The sequence below is a fragment of the Andrena cerasifolii genome, chromosome 1 (assembly GCF_050908995.1).
Source record: "Andrena cerasifolii isolate SP2316 chromosome 1, iyAndCera1_principal, whole genome shotgun sequence".
NCBI classification, from domain to species: domain Eukaryota; kingdom Metazoa; phylum Arthropoda; class Insecta; order Hymenoptera; family Andrenidae; genus Andrena; species Andrena cerasifolii.
In genome coordinates, this window is record NC_135118.1 from 18777179 (window position 1) to 18794586 (window position 17408).

General features: G+C 38.6%; 1 protein-coding gene across 2 annotated transcripts in view; it reads right to left on the reverse strand.

Annotated features, from left to right (window-relative positions):
- Ipk1 (Inositol phosphate kinase 1) overlaps positions 1 to 17408 on the reverse strand; it is a 42963-nt gene that overhangs the window by 14638 nt on the left and 10917 nt on the right. For both annotated transcript variants that reach the window (XM_076811152.1, XM_076811163.1), the window contains exon 3: positions 5822 to 6026. In XM_076811152.1, coding sequence (XP_076667267.1) covers positions 5822 to 6026 — 205 coding nt within the window. The remainder of the gene's footprint in view (positions 1 to 5821; positions 6027 to 17408) is intronic.

A 17408-nucleotide genomic window follows, 5' to 3' on the forward strand; every position in this document is an offset into this window, starting at 1 on the left:
AAAAATTACGCCAAGTACATGACAGCAAATAAATCACAAAAAATAGAAGATAATAATAATTATAAAATAAAAAAAGATGTGAAATCAAAATGAGCTGCTCGTACATAAGGGTAATGATTAATACGAATAAACATTTTATTCAAATAACTGTTCGGAACCGATATAGGCCAGAACCGTTTTCACTCGTAACTGTTTCAAGATTATTTCGGTTCTCATAACTGTTTCGAGAAACGAAACCGATACCATAACTGTTTTCAACCCCTGAGGGAGAGTGGGGAATTGCGAACGCGGAGTAAACCGCTGAAACGTGCTAGTTTTCGCAGCGAAAACCGAAACGTGATAGTTTTCGCGAGAACGAATACAAACATGCTAATTTTCGTAAGAAAATTGGAAACCTGCTACTTTTCGTAAGAAAATTGAAACCTACCACCTTTCGTAACGCACGTCGAATATTAGTTAGCACACACCAGTCGATATCTCATTTTGGCAAAAAGTTGCACGTATCTTTAAACATTTACTGTCTCAAATAAAAAATTCGCGACATTATTTATCGTACGCCGTTGTACCATTTCACGTATCGCTGGCAATCGGCGTTTCAAGCTCTCAACAAGTAGGATGAACAATTATCGAAAAACGAAGACCAGACGAAGTTCAGATGGCTCATTAAGGGCAGCCTATTCAAGGTTCCTGTATAACGTGTTTTCTACGTAACTCGAGCGGTTTCCATTCTCCGCGAACGGTTTCTCATATCGTTCTAATTTCTTCCTGCCGGCTCGACGAGCTTGTGTATCTCGTAGAAGCAGGTTTCTCGTACATCCTGCAAGTTTCAAGATACAAGTTCCACCCGACGATAGACTCTACCAGTAGCAAAGGACAATGTTAAGCAAGTAGAGTGATTACTGACGTGGGGGTTGACGCGTTAACGAATTTTTACTTCCTTCACCTGCCATATCTCAGAAGCTAATTGTCACTTGAAAATTTCGCGTGATTGATGTCTGGTGAAAAGGCACCGCTTCGCATGAAATTCAGTTCCATAACCGTGGGACCAAAACGAGGCTATTTCTTGGGTCACTCTTTACAGAACGAAAGCAATTATTTCAACGGGGGGAAACAGAAAGCGCTCGGCGAGGGGTGTATTTTAAAGCTGGGATGCCAATACTTGTCTCTTATTTCACCAGCGTCTGGCAATATCTTTGTGCATCCTGGGCAGGGCAATTAATTCTTTGGGAAAGAAGATAGTCCACGAGAAATCGGTATTTAAGTGACCTCGTCTGGCGAAGGAGGTGATTCAATAGACCGTGCCACATCAGCTTTCCCGAAGGAGAACCCCCGACGGATGTTGCTCAGGGGTCGTGCCCTTTTCGTAGGAGTGACTGATCGCATGTGTGTTTCTCCGTGGAACGTGTGAACGTTTCCGCGGAGGCACGACAAGGACGAAGCTGGCTTAATGTCTTCTCGAGAGTGTCTGGTAACGTCGTCATCCATTCGAGAGCGCACAGCTGCAGCTGCAAGCTACCGTGTGGGCCGACAACGAGCGGCCTCCACAAAATGCATACCGTAAATTTTACTCGGCCCTCCAGCGTTCATCCTTCAATTTTCGGACGGTTATCCCCGTTTCACGCGCGACAAGTTAATGCGTTTATTGAAGCCTCGTTTCTTCGTTAGGCGATCTAATTTCGCAACCGAATCTCGAGGCAAGTGTTAGTACGAGTCTTCGCTCGCTGATTGGAAATCCCCATTGACTGGTAAACGTATTTACATACACGGTTTGTTTTATAAATCTGGTTCGAAGTACGCTCTTGTCACAGTTTCTGATATTCGCGTCCATACTTTCGCCGTTTCGCCTGTGACCCATATTTGGTACACGATTATCAGCAAGTGAGAAGAAAAGATAATACGGAAAATCCGAACGCTTTATAATTCTGAATTTCTAAAACCAATTCAAACTTCGATTTTTATTAGGCGATTTTAGGGAAATTATTAGGGTACCTATTCCTTGGGGATGTTAGTATGCCCCGGGTGCGTTCAAATTTGTCAAGATCATCCACTCCTGCTCGACGTATGCAATGCGAGCTTTGCTTCTCAGCTTCATCCGAAATTTAGATTCTGATTTTATAACATTTTCTTTTTTATTTATTTACCTTTTTTGTGAAAATAAGCCACGTTCATCTGGATTAGGTAGGTATAATGAGCTGGGACAAATTTCCTGACACCCCCAGGAGTTCACTTTCTGCTTTATATATTAAGATACACTGGTAAATCCTGGACTTATAAGAGTGAATGTTACCGGAAGGTTTGCATCGAAGAATTACGATCCAGGAATTAACTAGGTATGTTAACTTAGGAGAAGTTCAAAAGGGAGCGATTGATAAAAAATATTTGCCATCATTGCTCCGGCAGGTGTTGCGTCACAGCAATTCATCCTGTCAGAAAATCATTATACCAAGAATGTTGTCTTCAACGAAATATTGCGGAGAAATCATGCATTCTTTTTCAAAATACTTAATATCCTTAAAAGATATTAATTCTACTAAACATGAATTAGTCACGCTAATACTCGGGCGAAGTCGATGATGGGGGTTGATTATGCTGGTAAAAGATAATTGTAGGCTAGGCCAACTGTAAAAAGTGTTACTTTTGTCCCCGCACTCCCCTACCAGATAGATCCAGTGCAGAAACTCAGCACAGTCACGTTCCGCTGCAGCCTCGCAGGCCGCAACCCACACGAGTAATCCAGCGCAATGGTATCATTACAGCGATTGAAGATCTACAGAGGAGGAGAACCGTGACCCCCTCGCTGTGAATCCAACACGATGACCGGAAGAATAAATTACATGCAGATAACGCCGGTCACATTCGGCTTCTTCGTCCCCTGCGATTAAGGAATCGAATCTGATCCAGCCAAATAAAGGCAGTATATTACGTGGGAAGTAGCAAGTGGCTGCAATCAAATGACAAAATCGGGACGAAACTTGTGTTACTTGGAAAAAAAGATACACCTGTTCAATTTTTCTTTATATCTACAGGGTGTCCCACTTAGGAATGGACCGTGCGATATCTCTTAAAGTATTGTCGATAAAAATATAAAAAAATAGGGAATTGCATGGTTCGAGGGGGCCCATTTATTAGCGCGAACGAATTTTGTTTTCGATTATTATTTTAAAAGATACGATGGTTAAGTTCGAAGAGAGGCTATGACTGCAACGAAAGATTTTGAGTGGGAGTTCGGTCCAAATATAAGCTGCTTTGGATTGGACATTGTAAAATCTAATTGAACATAAGTCCTAGAATATGAGTAGTCCATGTCAAGTGATTTTAATAAGAAAGAGATTTAAATTTCTGTCCCCTAAACTATATAGATTAGGATTTAAGTACGTCTCGACACCACTGTAGCTTAAGTGGCAGCATCCTGTGAATCATCATCCAGGGGTCGAATTCCACAGGGCTACCTTTCCACGAGTTCTTTTTCCTAGCTTAATTGTACGGTACTTTGCGTATTAGATTTATTGCGACTTTGTAATTTTTAATTCAAATCCCGGTATAAGAAAGATCAGATTTAATTGCAGATTATTGTTTCGCTGATAAATACAAGTATATAAATTGAGAGAAAAAGAAAATTTCAGGTCAAGATATTTCTTTCTGCTCAATCGTGCACGTACGAATTATGAAAGTAAAAAAAAAATAAAAAAAGTATATAAAGTATATAAAATAAAAAAAAGAGAATTAAATTAAATAAAAGCAAAAGCTTAGGCAGTTTCAACGATTCAGCTGCAACTGTTCGGCTCTAATAACAAATCTGAACACGTTCGAAGTTGAAAAGTTGGAGTCCAGACGTTAGACATAATTTAATATTTCGGTTGTTTCCTTCTAAGTTAATTTATTCTCATATTTTTACTAGGATCGTTAGAACAAGCTAAATAATATCAAAAATTCGAAAAAATAATATTATCGAAAGTAAATTATAAAATTTGATCTGCGAATATAATATGTAACTTTTAATTAACGCACATAAAAGCGTACATACAGGCAAGTCAACAGTTGAAATTTTCAAGTGAAACAAACTAAGAATAACAGATATGTAGAAGTTTCTTAACCGCATTGAATAATCCTTATCTCCTCTAAAATCATTTACTTGTAATAAACGTTGTCCGTTGCGATTTTATAGTCACTAAAAAATGTATCTATCCACTGCATAAACATAACATATTTTACATATTTAAGCAATGTCAAAGATAAAGAGATTCATTTTATATAAAGCAACAAATTACAACAAATTAATAGTTTATCAGAAATTTGCGTTCATCTTGTTCTATTCTTCCACCAATGTTATACATTCCTTTGGCAGATGTTAATAACTGAAATTATATTAATCTAGGTTTATGGCAATATGAATTCAATTTAGTAATTACTAACTTTCACATTGGCTAATGTGTAAAATATGTTACAAGTATGCGATGGGTGGATACTATTTTTTGGTAACTGCACACGCATATATTATGTACTTGTATGTAATATGATCCCTTCCGGCCGGGATGCGCGTCTTTGTAATCAAGTTTCGCGAAATATTTGAATTTTAAGGGCGGAATTAAAGTTCAAGGGCCATCGTCGGGTGAGATTTCATCGGTGCAAGAACCTCGGGGTATTGGAGGGTCATCGTGCGTGCAAGCCTTGCATTTTTCTTCAGAAAGAAAAGGTGTAGCCAGCAGGTGAACGTACAGGAAAAAGGGCGGGCTGCCTAAGTGGTCAAGGAAAGTTGGAAGAATATGGAGGCCCGAGGCTTATTATTTCAGTCCAACACCTGTCGTTCTTGCGAACAATGGGCGCAACAGTGAACATCTGCATTTACGCGTCGTGTCAGCCACTTTTTGAAAGCCTCGGGTATTTTTGATTTTTGCCTGAAGACTTAAACTTTTGTTGATATCAACAACACCTTAAAAATCAACATTTGCAGATGCAAAACATATTATACGACAAGCCACGGTAGCCGAGGCAATTCTTGTGATTTTATAGTAAACAAAATTAATCATGTTCAATGATTTACAAACGTGTAAAATTTATGTGGCGGCACACGCGTCGATCGTGACTTCTCGAAAATTTATTCGAATAGTCGAATAATTACAGCGCTATTGTGAATAAATATATTTAACACATTTATTTTATGATAATATGCATTTTTAAGTTTAGGGGAGGCCGGGGCTAGATGTTACAGGGGCAGGTTGTTACAAAGCAGTTTAAATTTTTTTCGCTTGCACTGTCACTTCGACGATGAAGTGGCTGATGCGTTTCAACCATACACGGTTGTGTATGTTGTTTGTTTGTAGTCGGTTCACGCGTTGTAACTTTATTACAGCATTTGTGTTTTCGATACCTACTGATAGTAACTTTTCTCTTTCTACTTCAATCTTTTCTACCGAACAGACAGATAAACGTGTGTAAATTAATATTACCGCGTTTGAATCAGTGTTCCTTCAGCTACAGATTCGTACCAAGAGCATAAGAATACACCAAACTGGTATGAACTTATAGCTTTTTATACACAATGGTGTCAACTGGGGCAAGTTGTTACACAAGACAAGGGGCATGTTGTTACAGAGGGAAAGAGGCTTTAATGTTTATTTACAACTACAACCCTTACAGGATTTATCCAGTAGTTCTGTTAAATGAAGGTGTGTAAGAAGAATAAAAAAAAAACACTGTGTTTTTATGTTTTATATTTTGATGTATTCTGTTAGTTAGGTCACGAGGTGTGGAGTGAAATTAGTGACTCGAACTTCGTGCAGTTCCCTCGTCAGACGTGAATTTTAGTGGACAAACGTTTTACCTGGTCGAAGAGCGTGAATGGCTTCCGAAAGTCTGGCAATGTCTTTCGCATCGTACCGAAGGATCTCAGGGATCTGTGTGTATGGGCCTAAAAAGCAGGAAGCCAGACTCCTCACGAATTTCACTTCTCGTTCGGCACGTTGTTTGCCGCCATCCGGTGGAACATCGTCCGGCACCGACTTCCGGAATCGAATTACCTTGCACTCCTGAAACAGGCGGAAAGAAGCGTAACAAAGGGCACAAATAAATTCGATCGTATAAGTCGGGTGATTATCAGCTTTCTTTTTTTTTTAAGTCGCAGAGCTGAAACTGTGCTTCTCGTATTGGAAGAAGTAATTAAAAAATTCCCCATACGATCAATGAAAAGTATTTATTAGGGCGGATTAAATTTGAATTTTCAGTGCGCCTGGGTGCGGGATAGTTGTCTTTTGATTAATCAAACACTACTGTAAAAAAAAAAATTTGGAAAAATATACATGTCTGAAGGTTCCTTTTTCTCCTAAAAATGATTAGATGATCATTTTTATATTGATACCTACTCATTTGATGCCCGGAATGCACAGTCATTATTAATTTTTCAACGTAGCCCAAAAACTCTTCTTTATTTGTACAATAAAGAATTACTTGTATTAGATCTCATCTAGAATACGCATCTATTATTTGGTCTCCGCAGACTGTTAATTATAAAAAAGGAATTGGAGAGGGCTTAACACCGTCCTGGGTATAACATGGATGAACCCTTACCACGTTATCACGATTTGTCTTCCTTCTCGAGAATTCTTTCTCGAGAATATCTCGAGAAATTTCATAAATGCTTATTTCTTATTTCTCAAGAAATACTATTTTTCTCGAGGAACTTAGTTTACGAAAATTATTATAAATCTCATTTATTTTCGGAATTGAATTTTCAGTTAGTTCAAGTTGTATATTACTAGTTAATCGCGAACGTATAAACACATTTACAGTTTATAATAAATCTTATTAGTATCATTAGAACCTATATGAATTACAGTAGAAGATCTTAGAGAAGATTCGACATTATTGACTGGTGAAGGTGCTCTTAAATTTTTATTTAACAATTTAGAAAAATGGGATAGAAGAAAACCCCTTTCCTTGCACGTTGTAAGTACCACAAACATAGATTATTATTCGTTATCAGAAGCAAATCGAAACTCGATTCGAATCGCTGTAACATTCAAGAAACTATATAGGTGAATACTGAATAGTGTAACAAATGTTCAACTTCCAGATAGGGTAATGAATATGCCTGCATAGTTCATCTTGTTATTTTCTAATTATTCGTAGGAGTATAAGTATCAATAACGTTAGCACTCTTATCGATCAGTGGTTGTAGCTGCGGCGGTAAAGTGTTCGCCTGCGATGCTACAGGTCCACCGGTTCGAATCCCCTTGGGGGAAAAGAATTTTCATTGAGAAAAACAATTGCGGGCTTTTATACTTCTATGATTATTCTGCACACATTATAATATCGTTATTTATATTTTCGGCCCTACTGCACGAATCGTTGCAGGAGGCGGGCATAAAATTATTTCTGCACCCTTACACTGCAACCATCCTGCAACTTTGCTGCAACTAGAGTGCGCTGTATGGGTTACTACAGGCTTCTAATTATATTATACGCAATAATGTTGATAAACTATTTCTGAATCGAAGTGCGTTTAGTATGTTAATAAAAATTACTCAGTTTAACTCCACAATTAATTCACATTCTTCGGAATTTCTAATAACCATATACATTTATTACTAATCCTCGCTAAATCTTCTTTCTCTTTGAAATTCTATAAGACTTTGCTTATATAATTATATCACTTTCCATAACTATTCCTGTAGTTCGTTACTACCTCATAGGTTCAGGCAATGTCGAGAAGAAGCGAATGAAACAAGTACACAAGAATTAATTTACTCAATATTAATCCACATTCGAGCGCAATCCTTAATGCGCCTTGCTAATTTCTTAGAAAGCTAAATTCGCGATGAGACATCTTATTAAAATAATACTGATTCAATTAAAAAGTGAGCGTTGAGAGAGTGGAAGGTATTAAGCTCGTTACAAAAACGAGCGCCAGTGAGAAACGAAAATTTTCGACGTTGTCAGGCTGGTCGAGGGATCGAAATTAGGTCGACACGCAGCATTTCATATCGCGGCAAACCACAATTTCCATTGCGCAGCAGGCTTCAATTACTATCAGTGAATTGCTTAAATGACGTGGCGTTAATTACTGGTGCGTATGTCGTGCATCATAGAGAAACTCGGCGTACTATTAATGAGTTCACGTTTTCCTATGTGGCGGAAAAAGAGCTGGACACGGTCATTTGATCAGTGACGCTTCTGTAACGATCATTCGAGAGTGTAAGAAGTATTGCATTAAAATAAAATACAGTCACCTGCATTCTAGTATTACCAAAGTTTTTTCGCTTTACGCTACGCATATGCTGGCTGTTTTATAAGAGGGTGATTCTGTACGAACAAATACGTAGGCAATATAGAATGGTTTCTCTTACGACACTTCGCTGTCAGGGAAATCGATTCTAAGGGTCGGCCTTAAATTACGTAAGGCTTTTTCGGGGAGCTAAGTGTCCCGAATTTCTTACGTTTTCTTACAAAGGGAAGGGGGTGTCAGGTGGTGTTTGTTCGTAATATAATTGCTTATTTCTTATTTCTCGAGAAATACTATAATTTCTCGAGAAACTTAAGTCTAGGAAAAATATTATAAATCTCATTTATTTTCGTAAATGAATGTATTACTAGTTAATTTCTCGAGAAACTTAAGTCTAGGAAAAATATTATAAATCTCATTTATTTTCGTAAATGAATGTATTAGTAGTTAATCGCGAACGTATAAACACGTCTACAATTTATAATACATCTTATTAATAACATTTGAACCTATATGAATTCCAATAGAAAATCACAGTGCAGAAGATTCGATATTATTAATTGCTGAAAGTGCTCTTAAATTCTTATTTAAAAATTTAGAAAAATTGTGTACTGAATTGAGTACCTAATGAGTTTCTTGTGGCTATTAAAGAAGAAATATTGAAAAGAGGAGATAAGACTATTGTATCCCGTATAAAATTTTTGCATGATTTTTGCATTTTTCATTTAACAGCCAAGATAGATATATATAAAAAGTGAAAATATAACAGTAACAGATTTTGCTACAAAAAAGAATTAGATTCGCTGACGCTACATTAGACGCATTGTGCTATTCAAAAATAAATTTTAAAACCAAAAAGCAATGTTTCGCTTTGTATAAATTTTGTATTAAATAAATAAATTTACCAATTATATTTAATATCTATTTTTTCATTCACACAAGTTTTGTATAAATTACACAGGAACAATCGTTTAGTTAAAGTTTTCTTGTCTTTTTGATAAATATTATCAACATTATTCCAAAAGTACAATTTCCGCAATTTTTTTTCTCGAGAATTCTCAAGAAACATGATCTCATTTCTGATTTCTCGAGAAACAAAAAATATGGAGAAATCAGGAACACTAGGCATCGCATAGCTTAGCTTAGCTTCCCGGTGGATTCCCGGCTTAATACAAACGATGCTCACGAAACTGTTGTTCACCTAACAAATCTTAAAATGTCAATCTTTCACACTGACACTAACATTAGTTTACAATGAAAAGAAAAACGTGCGCTAGGTATAATATAATATTTAATTCTGTAAAATAAAGAAAAGGTATTCTTTCTCAAAATCGCGGGTAAATTAATCATTAAATGAGTCTCGGAAGCGGAACACGAACGTCTACTGGTTTAATAAAGAAAGCGCTGTGGTTGTAATTAATATCACCTCCGGACGTAAAATTGGTGAAATGAAAATTGACGTCACGTCAAACGCCAGACACACTGTTCGCAATTATTCAAGTTGCTCCAGAAGCTTTGCTTCCAGACCGGTCGGCAGCTGTTCAGGAATGCGCAATGCGAGCGGAATTATCATCGTTAAAGTTGTGTCTCCATTTGTGAGGAATAGTGAATCTTTAACGGCGATCCTGCTAGATAAAAATCCGGCGGTGAACTGATTACGCGTTATCGATCAAAACGCCGCCGATGGATGTAAGTAAGCGATGTCAATAAACCCGAGCGAAAATAAAATCTAGAACAACTGATTCTGTGGTGTCCATGTGAACTTCTCAGGTGTTTGTCGTCTCTCATAAATGTTCAATCGATACATCGGCTGTTCTCGTCTGTCGGCTGACGTGGCTACAAGTTTCTCGTGCGTCACCCACGTCCACCTAACAAGTGCCCTATGTACACAGACACGTGTGTAGGTACAACTACTTCTCTTTAACGTACCTTCACGCGCAAACCACTCTACTAAGCATTATTTTAAAAGATATCACACAGAAGATTATTTTCTACACTGAAACGTACACGTGGCTCCGTTTATTTGCATTTACAATTTTGGATGCACCTCAGAATACAAAAAAAAAATCAAATTGCATACAAATATATGTGTAAGTACCTACAAACGTGTTTATTGAATACGGGTAGGTACTATGTAAATAATGGAAGCAGGATAATGTTCGATAAAAGTAGCTGAAGTTTAAACAGTGTTTTAAGTATTCGAAGCCCATGAAGCTTTTTCATCGGAATTCATTCGGATTCGTGAGCACATATTGAACTTGATCGTGTCCATAGCTATGTGGTCCTTAGTAGAGCTGTTGATGACGGGTACCCGGGTACAGGTGAGATACCCGGGAGAAGAAAAATTTCCCGGGTAGAGAAGAATGTCCCGGGTAAGCGCTATCCGGGTAAACTACCCGAGATACTCGAGACATCCGAGATGTCACAGAGTACCTTTCCATAGTTGATGCCTCACTGAGCGTCATATCCTTCGAGTCGAAGGGTTCGACCCCCGGGGAGACAGGAATACACATTAAGAAGTGAGAAATCTCCAGTTCCGCATTTCTCATCAGATCTTTGCAAAAATTACGCCAATCGATTCCTTATGTTTCACCGATGAAACTGACACCAAGAACGACGTAATTCGGACCATAATGAAGGAAATCACATGAAAAATTGATTTATATAATTTAAAGCTAACTTCGTTAAAAATAGTCCGATTTACATGAAATTTAGTACGATTTTCATCGGAAAAAGATAAGGAATCCATTGGTGTCACTTCCGTATCGATACGATAAAGAATAAAGAATGCAGTTTTTCTGAAACAGGTATAAATTCACGTCTGACCGCAGCGAATCGAGGTCGGCGCCCTGCAGTCGAGGGTAAAATATTCATTACAGTATATTATGAATTTCTTTAGTGTTCATCGTATCGATACGAGTATCTCCGCGGTCACTTTGCTTGCCACAGAAGACGCGAGTTAACTCGTCTGTGGCATCGCACGAACGGTATATTGCGTCGCGACATAATACGTCCGCGAGAACGAAGCGGTTAATGGTATCCCAACCCCTTCTGGGGTCGAAAGCCATAAAATTCGGTGAGGCACCACGGGGGGTTGACGTCGCCACGGCGGCATCTCTCTGGCAGGCTTCGCTCCAGAATCACCCTGTACTCTGTAAATTCTCGGATATCTCGAGAGTCTCGGGAAATTTACCCGGGAATTTTTCTCTTCCCCGGTACCTCACGGGTACCCGGTCCACAGCTACAGCTCTAATCGCTATCTTCACTATGCAATCCACTCGAACTAGTACAGTGGTCCCCGGATTACTGACATGCTTTTTCCCCCGGATCATCGGGAAAGACCTACCCACCCCACAGTTTTGCTTCCTCGGTGCGAGCCAGGGCCTTCGGTCACGGGTAGACCGCCCGTTGACTGCTGAGACCTGCATTTACCTGCACGTGTATCTAAATACACGTGAAATAGTGCACGGGTATCTAAGTAGGTACACGTGTCTTTTTACTACACGTAGGTACTATTACCAGTGATGAGCAACCCGCGGCCCGCGAGCCGCATTTGGCCCGCCAGCCGCTGCCCTGCGGCCCGCCTGAACATTTGCGGATTTCTTTTGAACTGTAAAAGATATCGGAATGAATTTTGCGCCAAAAAAATAGAATAAAATTATCCCCATCTAATGTTGTATAATTTTATATTTTTTACGTCTATTCAAATTTTGTTTTCATTTCTGTTAACTTAATTATGATAAAAAAAATTGAAAACTCTTTATTTGGTACTTTATTTAATGCCCTTTTAAGTGGTTTCTAATACAATTGTTTAATCGTTCGTCTATTGCGACGATCATTTTTTTGAATTTTCATTCTCGAGAATAGTTGCTCACACGCATACGCACTGCCAAATAAGCTCATTATTTGTTTGGAGTGGGTAGCTAGCAATGGAAATTTATTAGCCGGAAAGTAAGGCTTATAAAACTCAATAAGACTAGCATTCTGAAATTTATTCCTTAATTCTGTGCCGTTTTGTAAATCGATTATTTCCATTTGAAATTCTTCGGGAATTCTTTTAGCTTTAGCATTTATATTAAAGGCTGATAAAAAAAAACTGAAATTTGTTTTTTTCCATTCCTAGCTACCCACTCCAGGCAAGTAATGAGCTTATTTGGCAGTATGTATGCGTGTGAGCAACTAATCTCGAAAATGAAAATTTGAAAAAGTGATCGTCAAATAATTGTATTAGAGTAACAGTTTCGAATATCCCACCCAATATTTGCAAGCTCGTTAATGAGACACAGAATCAAGTATCTCGTTAAGTAAATTTCAATGGCTATTTAATTTCATTTAATTAGAAAAATATACATACATATACCTGTTTATATGTAGGTATATATTACTAATAAACAGTACATCAAATTTAAAAAAAAAAAACGTTTTATTGTAAATCAATGTCAGGAATAACAAATTCAGTTCATAAATTAAAATTCTTGGATTAGTTAAATTTATGTATTTAATATTGCGGCCCGCGCAGAGTAGTACGTTTCCACTTGTGGCCCACTTCGGTTGCTCACCACTGTACTATACCATGGGTCTCTACTATAAACCGAGCCGTAACATTTTCCAGAGTCAGCGACGGCCTCGGAAATTGGGCCGACCTAGAGTTGCTTCGATACCACCATGGTATCAATACATGTACTCGTTACGTGGATCGAAATAGAAGTATCGATACTACTCGGGTAGGCACGGGTGGAAAAATATCGATATTTTTAAATATTGGTATCGAATAGATTATTACGCTTCGTAGAAAAAGTACTTCTGCATTATCTATAGTGCCTCGATTCCTGTTATCATTTCCGTTTACACTGTCAACCACTCCAAAAGTAATAACAAACAACAGAAAGAAATTGTCGGTCAATATGTTTTTAACAGAAAAACACGTTTTATATCGAGACTATTTACGTGGCGACAGAACGCTTTGTGTGGAAGGTTACGGCGTTTATAGCTAAAAAAAAAACACCGCTGCTCGTTAGAAAAAACGTCGACCGATAATTTTCCTCACTGGTCTCATATTATTTTAACGCGATTAACAATTTAAAAAAAAATGAAAAAATTACTTGCCACGCATTCGATTCGATTCGACTCAAATACTTTTCTTTCGATACCTCATAAGTATCACACGACAAGTATCGACGCCAAAAATACTCGTTGTCGAATCAGAAATATCGATAGTTTACTTGTATTTACTAGTATCGAAACAACCCTACCGTTGACCCTCACACATTCCTATTTACTACCTCGCACCCCTGCAGGAGGAGCCGCGTTTAGGACGCCCTGGAGGGTAGGCTAATTCTAAGACAGGGCGAAAAAATTACATTTTTACCAGAAAGTATCTAATATTAGCTCGAGTCAGTCTCCTGCACTTCACAAACTGAATTTATATTAAACTAGCAAAATACCTGCCCCCGCGCTTCGCTTCGGGCCTAAGAGATATTAAGGGGTTAGCTACCTTCAGGAGGTAGAAAAAGAATCAATTCTTTGGCAATTTATTTCAGAATGTACACGCATATATTTATGCAATGGTTTTTGTATTCAGATGAGGGATACTTTAACAGGTTATTATATTATGTTTTGGTATAAAAAAATATTGAGTTACTGGAAAATTACAACTGATTTACCGAGTCACTGTACAGGGAAAAGCTGTTCAAAGTGTTAAGCTTTACAATATATTGAAATTTCATCAAAATCGGTGAGGTGTACCCTTTTATGCGCAATTACCAAACTTTTATTCGTTGGCAGCCTTTTTATTATATTATCACCAGTGTCCGAGAAAGCTTGCGAACTCGTGTAAAATCCACTCTGTCACATGAATGTAATAATCCGTACGTCGATATAATAGAAAATATGAGGGGTGGTGAGCTGAATGTGTTATACATAGTTGAAACGTGTTAGAAGCAAAACGAGATATAAAATTTTGATTTTCCAGCGACTGTTTGGCATCAAAGGCTGCGACGAAGGCTGTCAAAGTCATTGTAAGGACACTTTGAATTTTTTAACTGACAATGAGCACTTGCACTGTATATAGTTAGGTAGTCTCTTTGCGAGTGAAATAACTACACGCAGTGAAGATGCAGTATCGAGCAGCTACTAAGATTACAATGAAAAAATAACCACCACATTACCCCCTTTTTCTTCGTGACAAGCATTGAATACTATTATTTCAGAGAAGCGGATGGGAACAAGGGAACCTATTGTATGGCCACCACGTAAACCACGTTCACCTGGCATTACACCTGGCGCAATGTTAAGGAACATGGGATATCAACAGTTCCAACAACCTGCGGGGATGTGAAAGAAAGAATCAGAGGAATTCCCATAAAATCGAATTTTTTTCTTGAGCGCCAAAAGCCATAAAATTCAGTGAAGCGTGCAATCAGAGGTGTGAAATTCTCCCACCCCCGAATAATAGATACTCTCCGAACCCTGAGATTATCAGCTTAACCGGGGTCGACTGTAGTTAGTGTTTGCTGAATACAGTATATTACCGAGTAACTGATTTCTTAGAAACGCTTACGACTAGAAATAATTCCCCCGCGGAAGCTTTTGCGATTCTGAAAGGCATATATAACTCATCGATCATTCATCAGATACCCACTCAAGCAGCTCAGTTCCTCCACCACCTGATAATTCCCCCTCTACTAATTGTCGAGGTCAACGGCCATGGTTTCATTGTCCTTTTCCGTCTGCAACGTTGCTTAATTACGTCCGTCTTTGTCTCGCCTTCGGGTGCTAACGCAGACAGACGTGAGCTTGTTCAGTTGCTCGCCGACCATCGTCCGACTTTCTTTCATTTTCCTTCGCCACTGCGTACGTATATAAGATCAGTGTCAACTGTATGGTAATTCTTGACCCCCATAAACGGGAAACCACTAATTCTAATACATGGATTTTTAACGAGCAATCGTTAATCACGGTTCAAAAGACATACTCTCGAAGAGTATTTATTCAGCGTTTGACATAATTGCTTGTGCGGAAAGAGCCACCAATCAGAGTACAAACGCCGCGTTCTCATTGCTACTTATCATCGATTTTGATGAGCCTTGGCACGATGAATTTATGCCGAAAATAAGTAATTAGGTGTCCGAGCGTTTCAGCCAATAGGCCTTAATAATAGAGATATTTACAGTTTTAGTGGGTAAATACCCCACAACCACCCTGGCGCCCGCGGGGAATTCCCTTCTGGAGGCGTCGGGGTGCCTTTTGATGATATCTCCACGTTAAAGAAAAATAATAAAAAAAATTTATATATTACTTTTTTGTAATTTTTTTTTAACCTGGGGAAATCTTCAACAGGCACCCCGACTACTCCAGAGGGGAATCCCCCGGGGCGCTAGAGCAGCGTGGGATTTTTACCCGCTAAAACCCCACGGCCACTATGAAATTATTAATAATTTACATGTAAATATCTCTATTATTAAGGCCTATTCGCTGAAGCGCTCGGACACCTACTTACTTATTTTCGATTTACATCCATCAAAATCGATGTCTATTACATGGTGTCCTCCCCTTGTTAGTGAAGTTTACGTTGCATTTATTTTTCCAAGGCTAATACCAATATACATATACTATTAGTAAATAAATGTTTATTAGTAAATATTCATATACAATACCAATTGTATTAGAACATAGCCGAGCATTCATGTTCTCTAATTCTTTCACGCGTTTAGGAGATCATCACAACCGGCCACTCGGCGCTCACATAAAACTTTAAACGCGTTTTTCTCGAAACAGTGTTCTCAAAACGGTGGACGCTGTATCTCCAAAAATTATTATCCGATTCGATTGAAATTTTTTTTATTTTGAAGAATATACTTCTGGCTAGGGGAGATACCAGAAAAAATACAAAAAATTGAAAATTTATAATTTTCAAAGGCGATGAAAGGACGAAAAATACAGGGAAAAGTGATTTCAAACTTGAAGTGTCGTTATTTTCTAAAAAAAATGTAATTCTTGTAATTTTTTAGCCCCCGCCCCCTAGCCAAAAGAATTATCTTCAAAATAAACAAGGTTTCAGTCGAATCGGATAATAACTTTTGGAGATAGAGGTCCCACCGATTTGGATCAATTTTTTGACGCCTTGACTTTAACGACTCCCCAGTGCCGTCTGCAATGATTAATTATAAAACAAAAAATATATTTTTATAATCTAAGACATCCTTAATACAATGCAACAAGTCCCATTAAATTATATATAGTAGTTTTCCTTTAATTAATTCCTAAATATCACCTATTTTTTGGGGCTCTAGACCAGAACCTCCCCTTAAGGCGGATTTACATACATCAGCTCCGTGACAGTTCAGTGCCGTCAGTGTCAGTGGTGAAAAGAATCGTTTCTCTGTTTTGGAACGAAGCAGTTGCCACACTTGTCCGTGTCAGTTACTGATACTAACACAAAGAGACTACTGATACCGACGGCACTGAACCGCCATGAAACCGATGATGTGTGAATTCGCCTTTAGCCGTTTTTGCGTGCGATTTTTACGTATCGCGAGTCATTGCCTCCTGAGTAGAAACTGTCTCCGTACACATGTGGGTTAACGTGCAACGGCCGTGCTAAAACAGACTCGCAAAGTAAACTCGTTCCGCCATGTTACTTTTCGGTTGGTTTTCTCTGCACTTGGCCATGCCTAGTCGCATGACAACCGAGCGTTCAGGCGTCCGAGCCGAGCGCTCCGTAATCGTGTCGGATCGCCATCTACCGGCGATCTAGATAGAGCGTCGATACGTTCCGTGCAATTATCTTCACATGGACGAACCGTGCGGAAAATAAAGCGTCGAGGAACAGATACGAAATAGGCGTAATTGCGGGAACGTGGGCGAGGACGAGTGATTTGTGATTCGCCATGAGTGCGGAGGCGGATGTTTATACGATAGATCGACGCTGAGAATTGCAAAAGGACGGTGAAGTGCGAATAGGGAGTGCTTGAATCGTTCAATGTACAGGGTGATTGTAGAAATCAGACTGAGAAATAGATTTTTTTTCTACCTGAAGATAGGGAAAATTAGCATAATAAAATGTCGCGCTATCTCGTGATTTCGATCTTCCTGATACACTTGCAGCATGAAACTGCATTGGTTGTTTAAGCGGAACCCGATCTACATACATATGTTCCTTTTTTTTCAACACCTACATGAAAATGTGCGT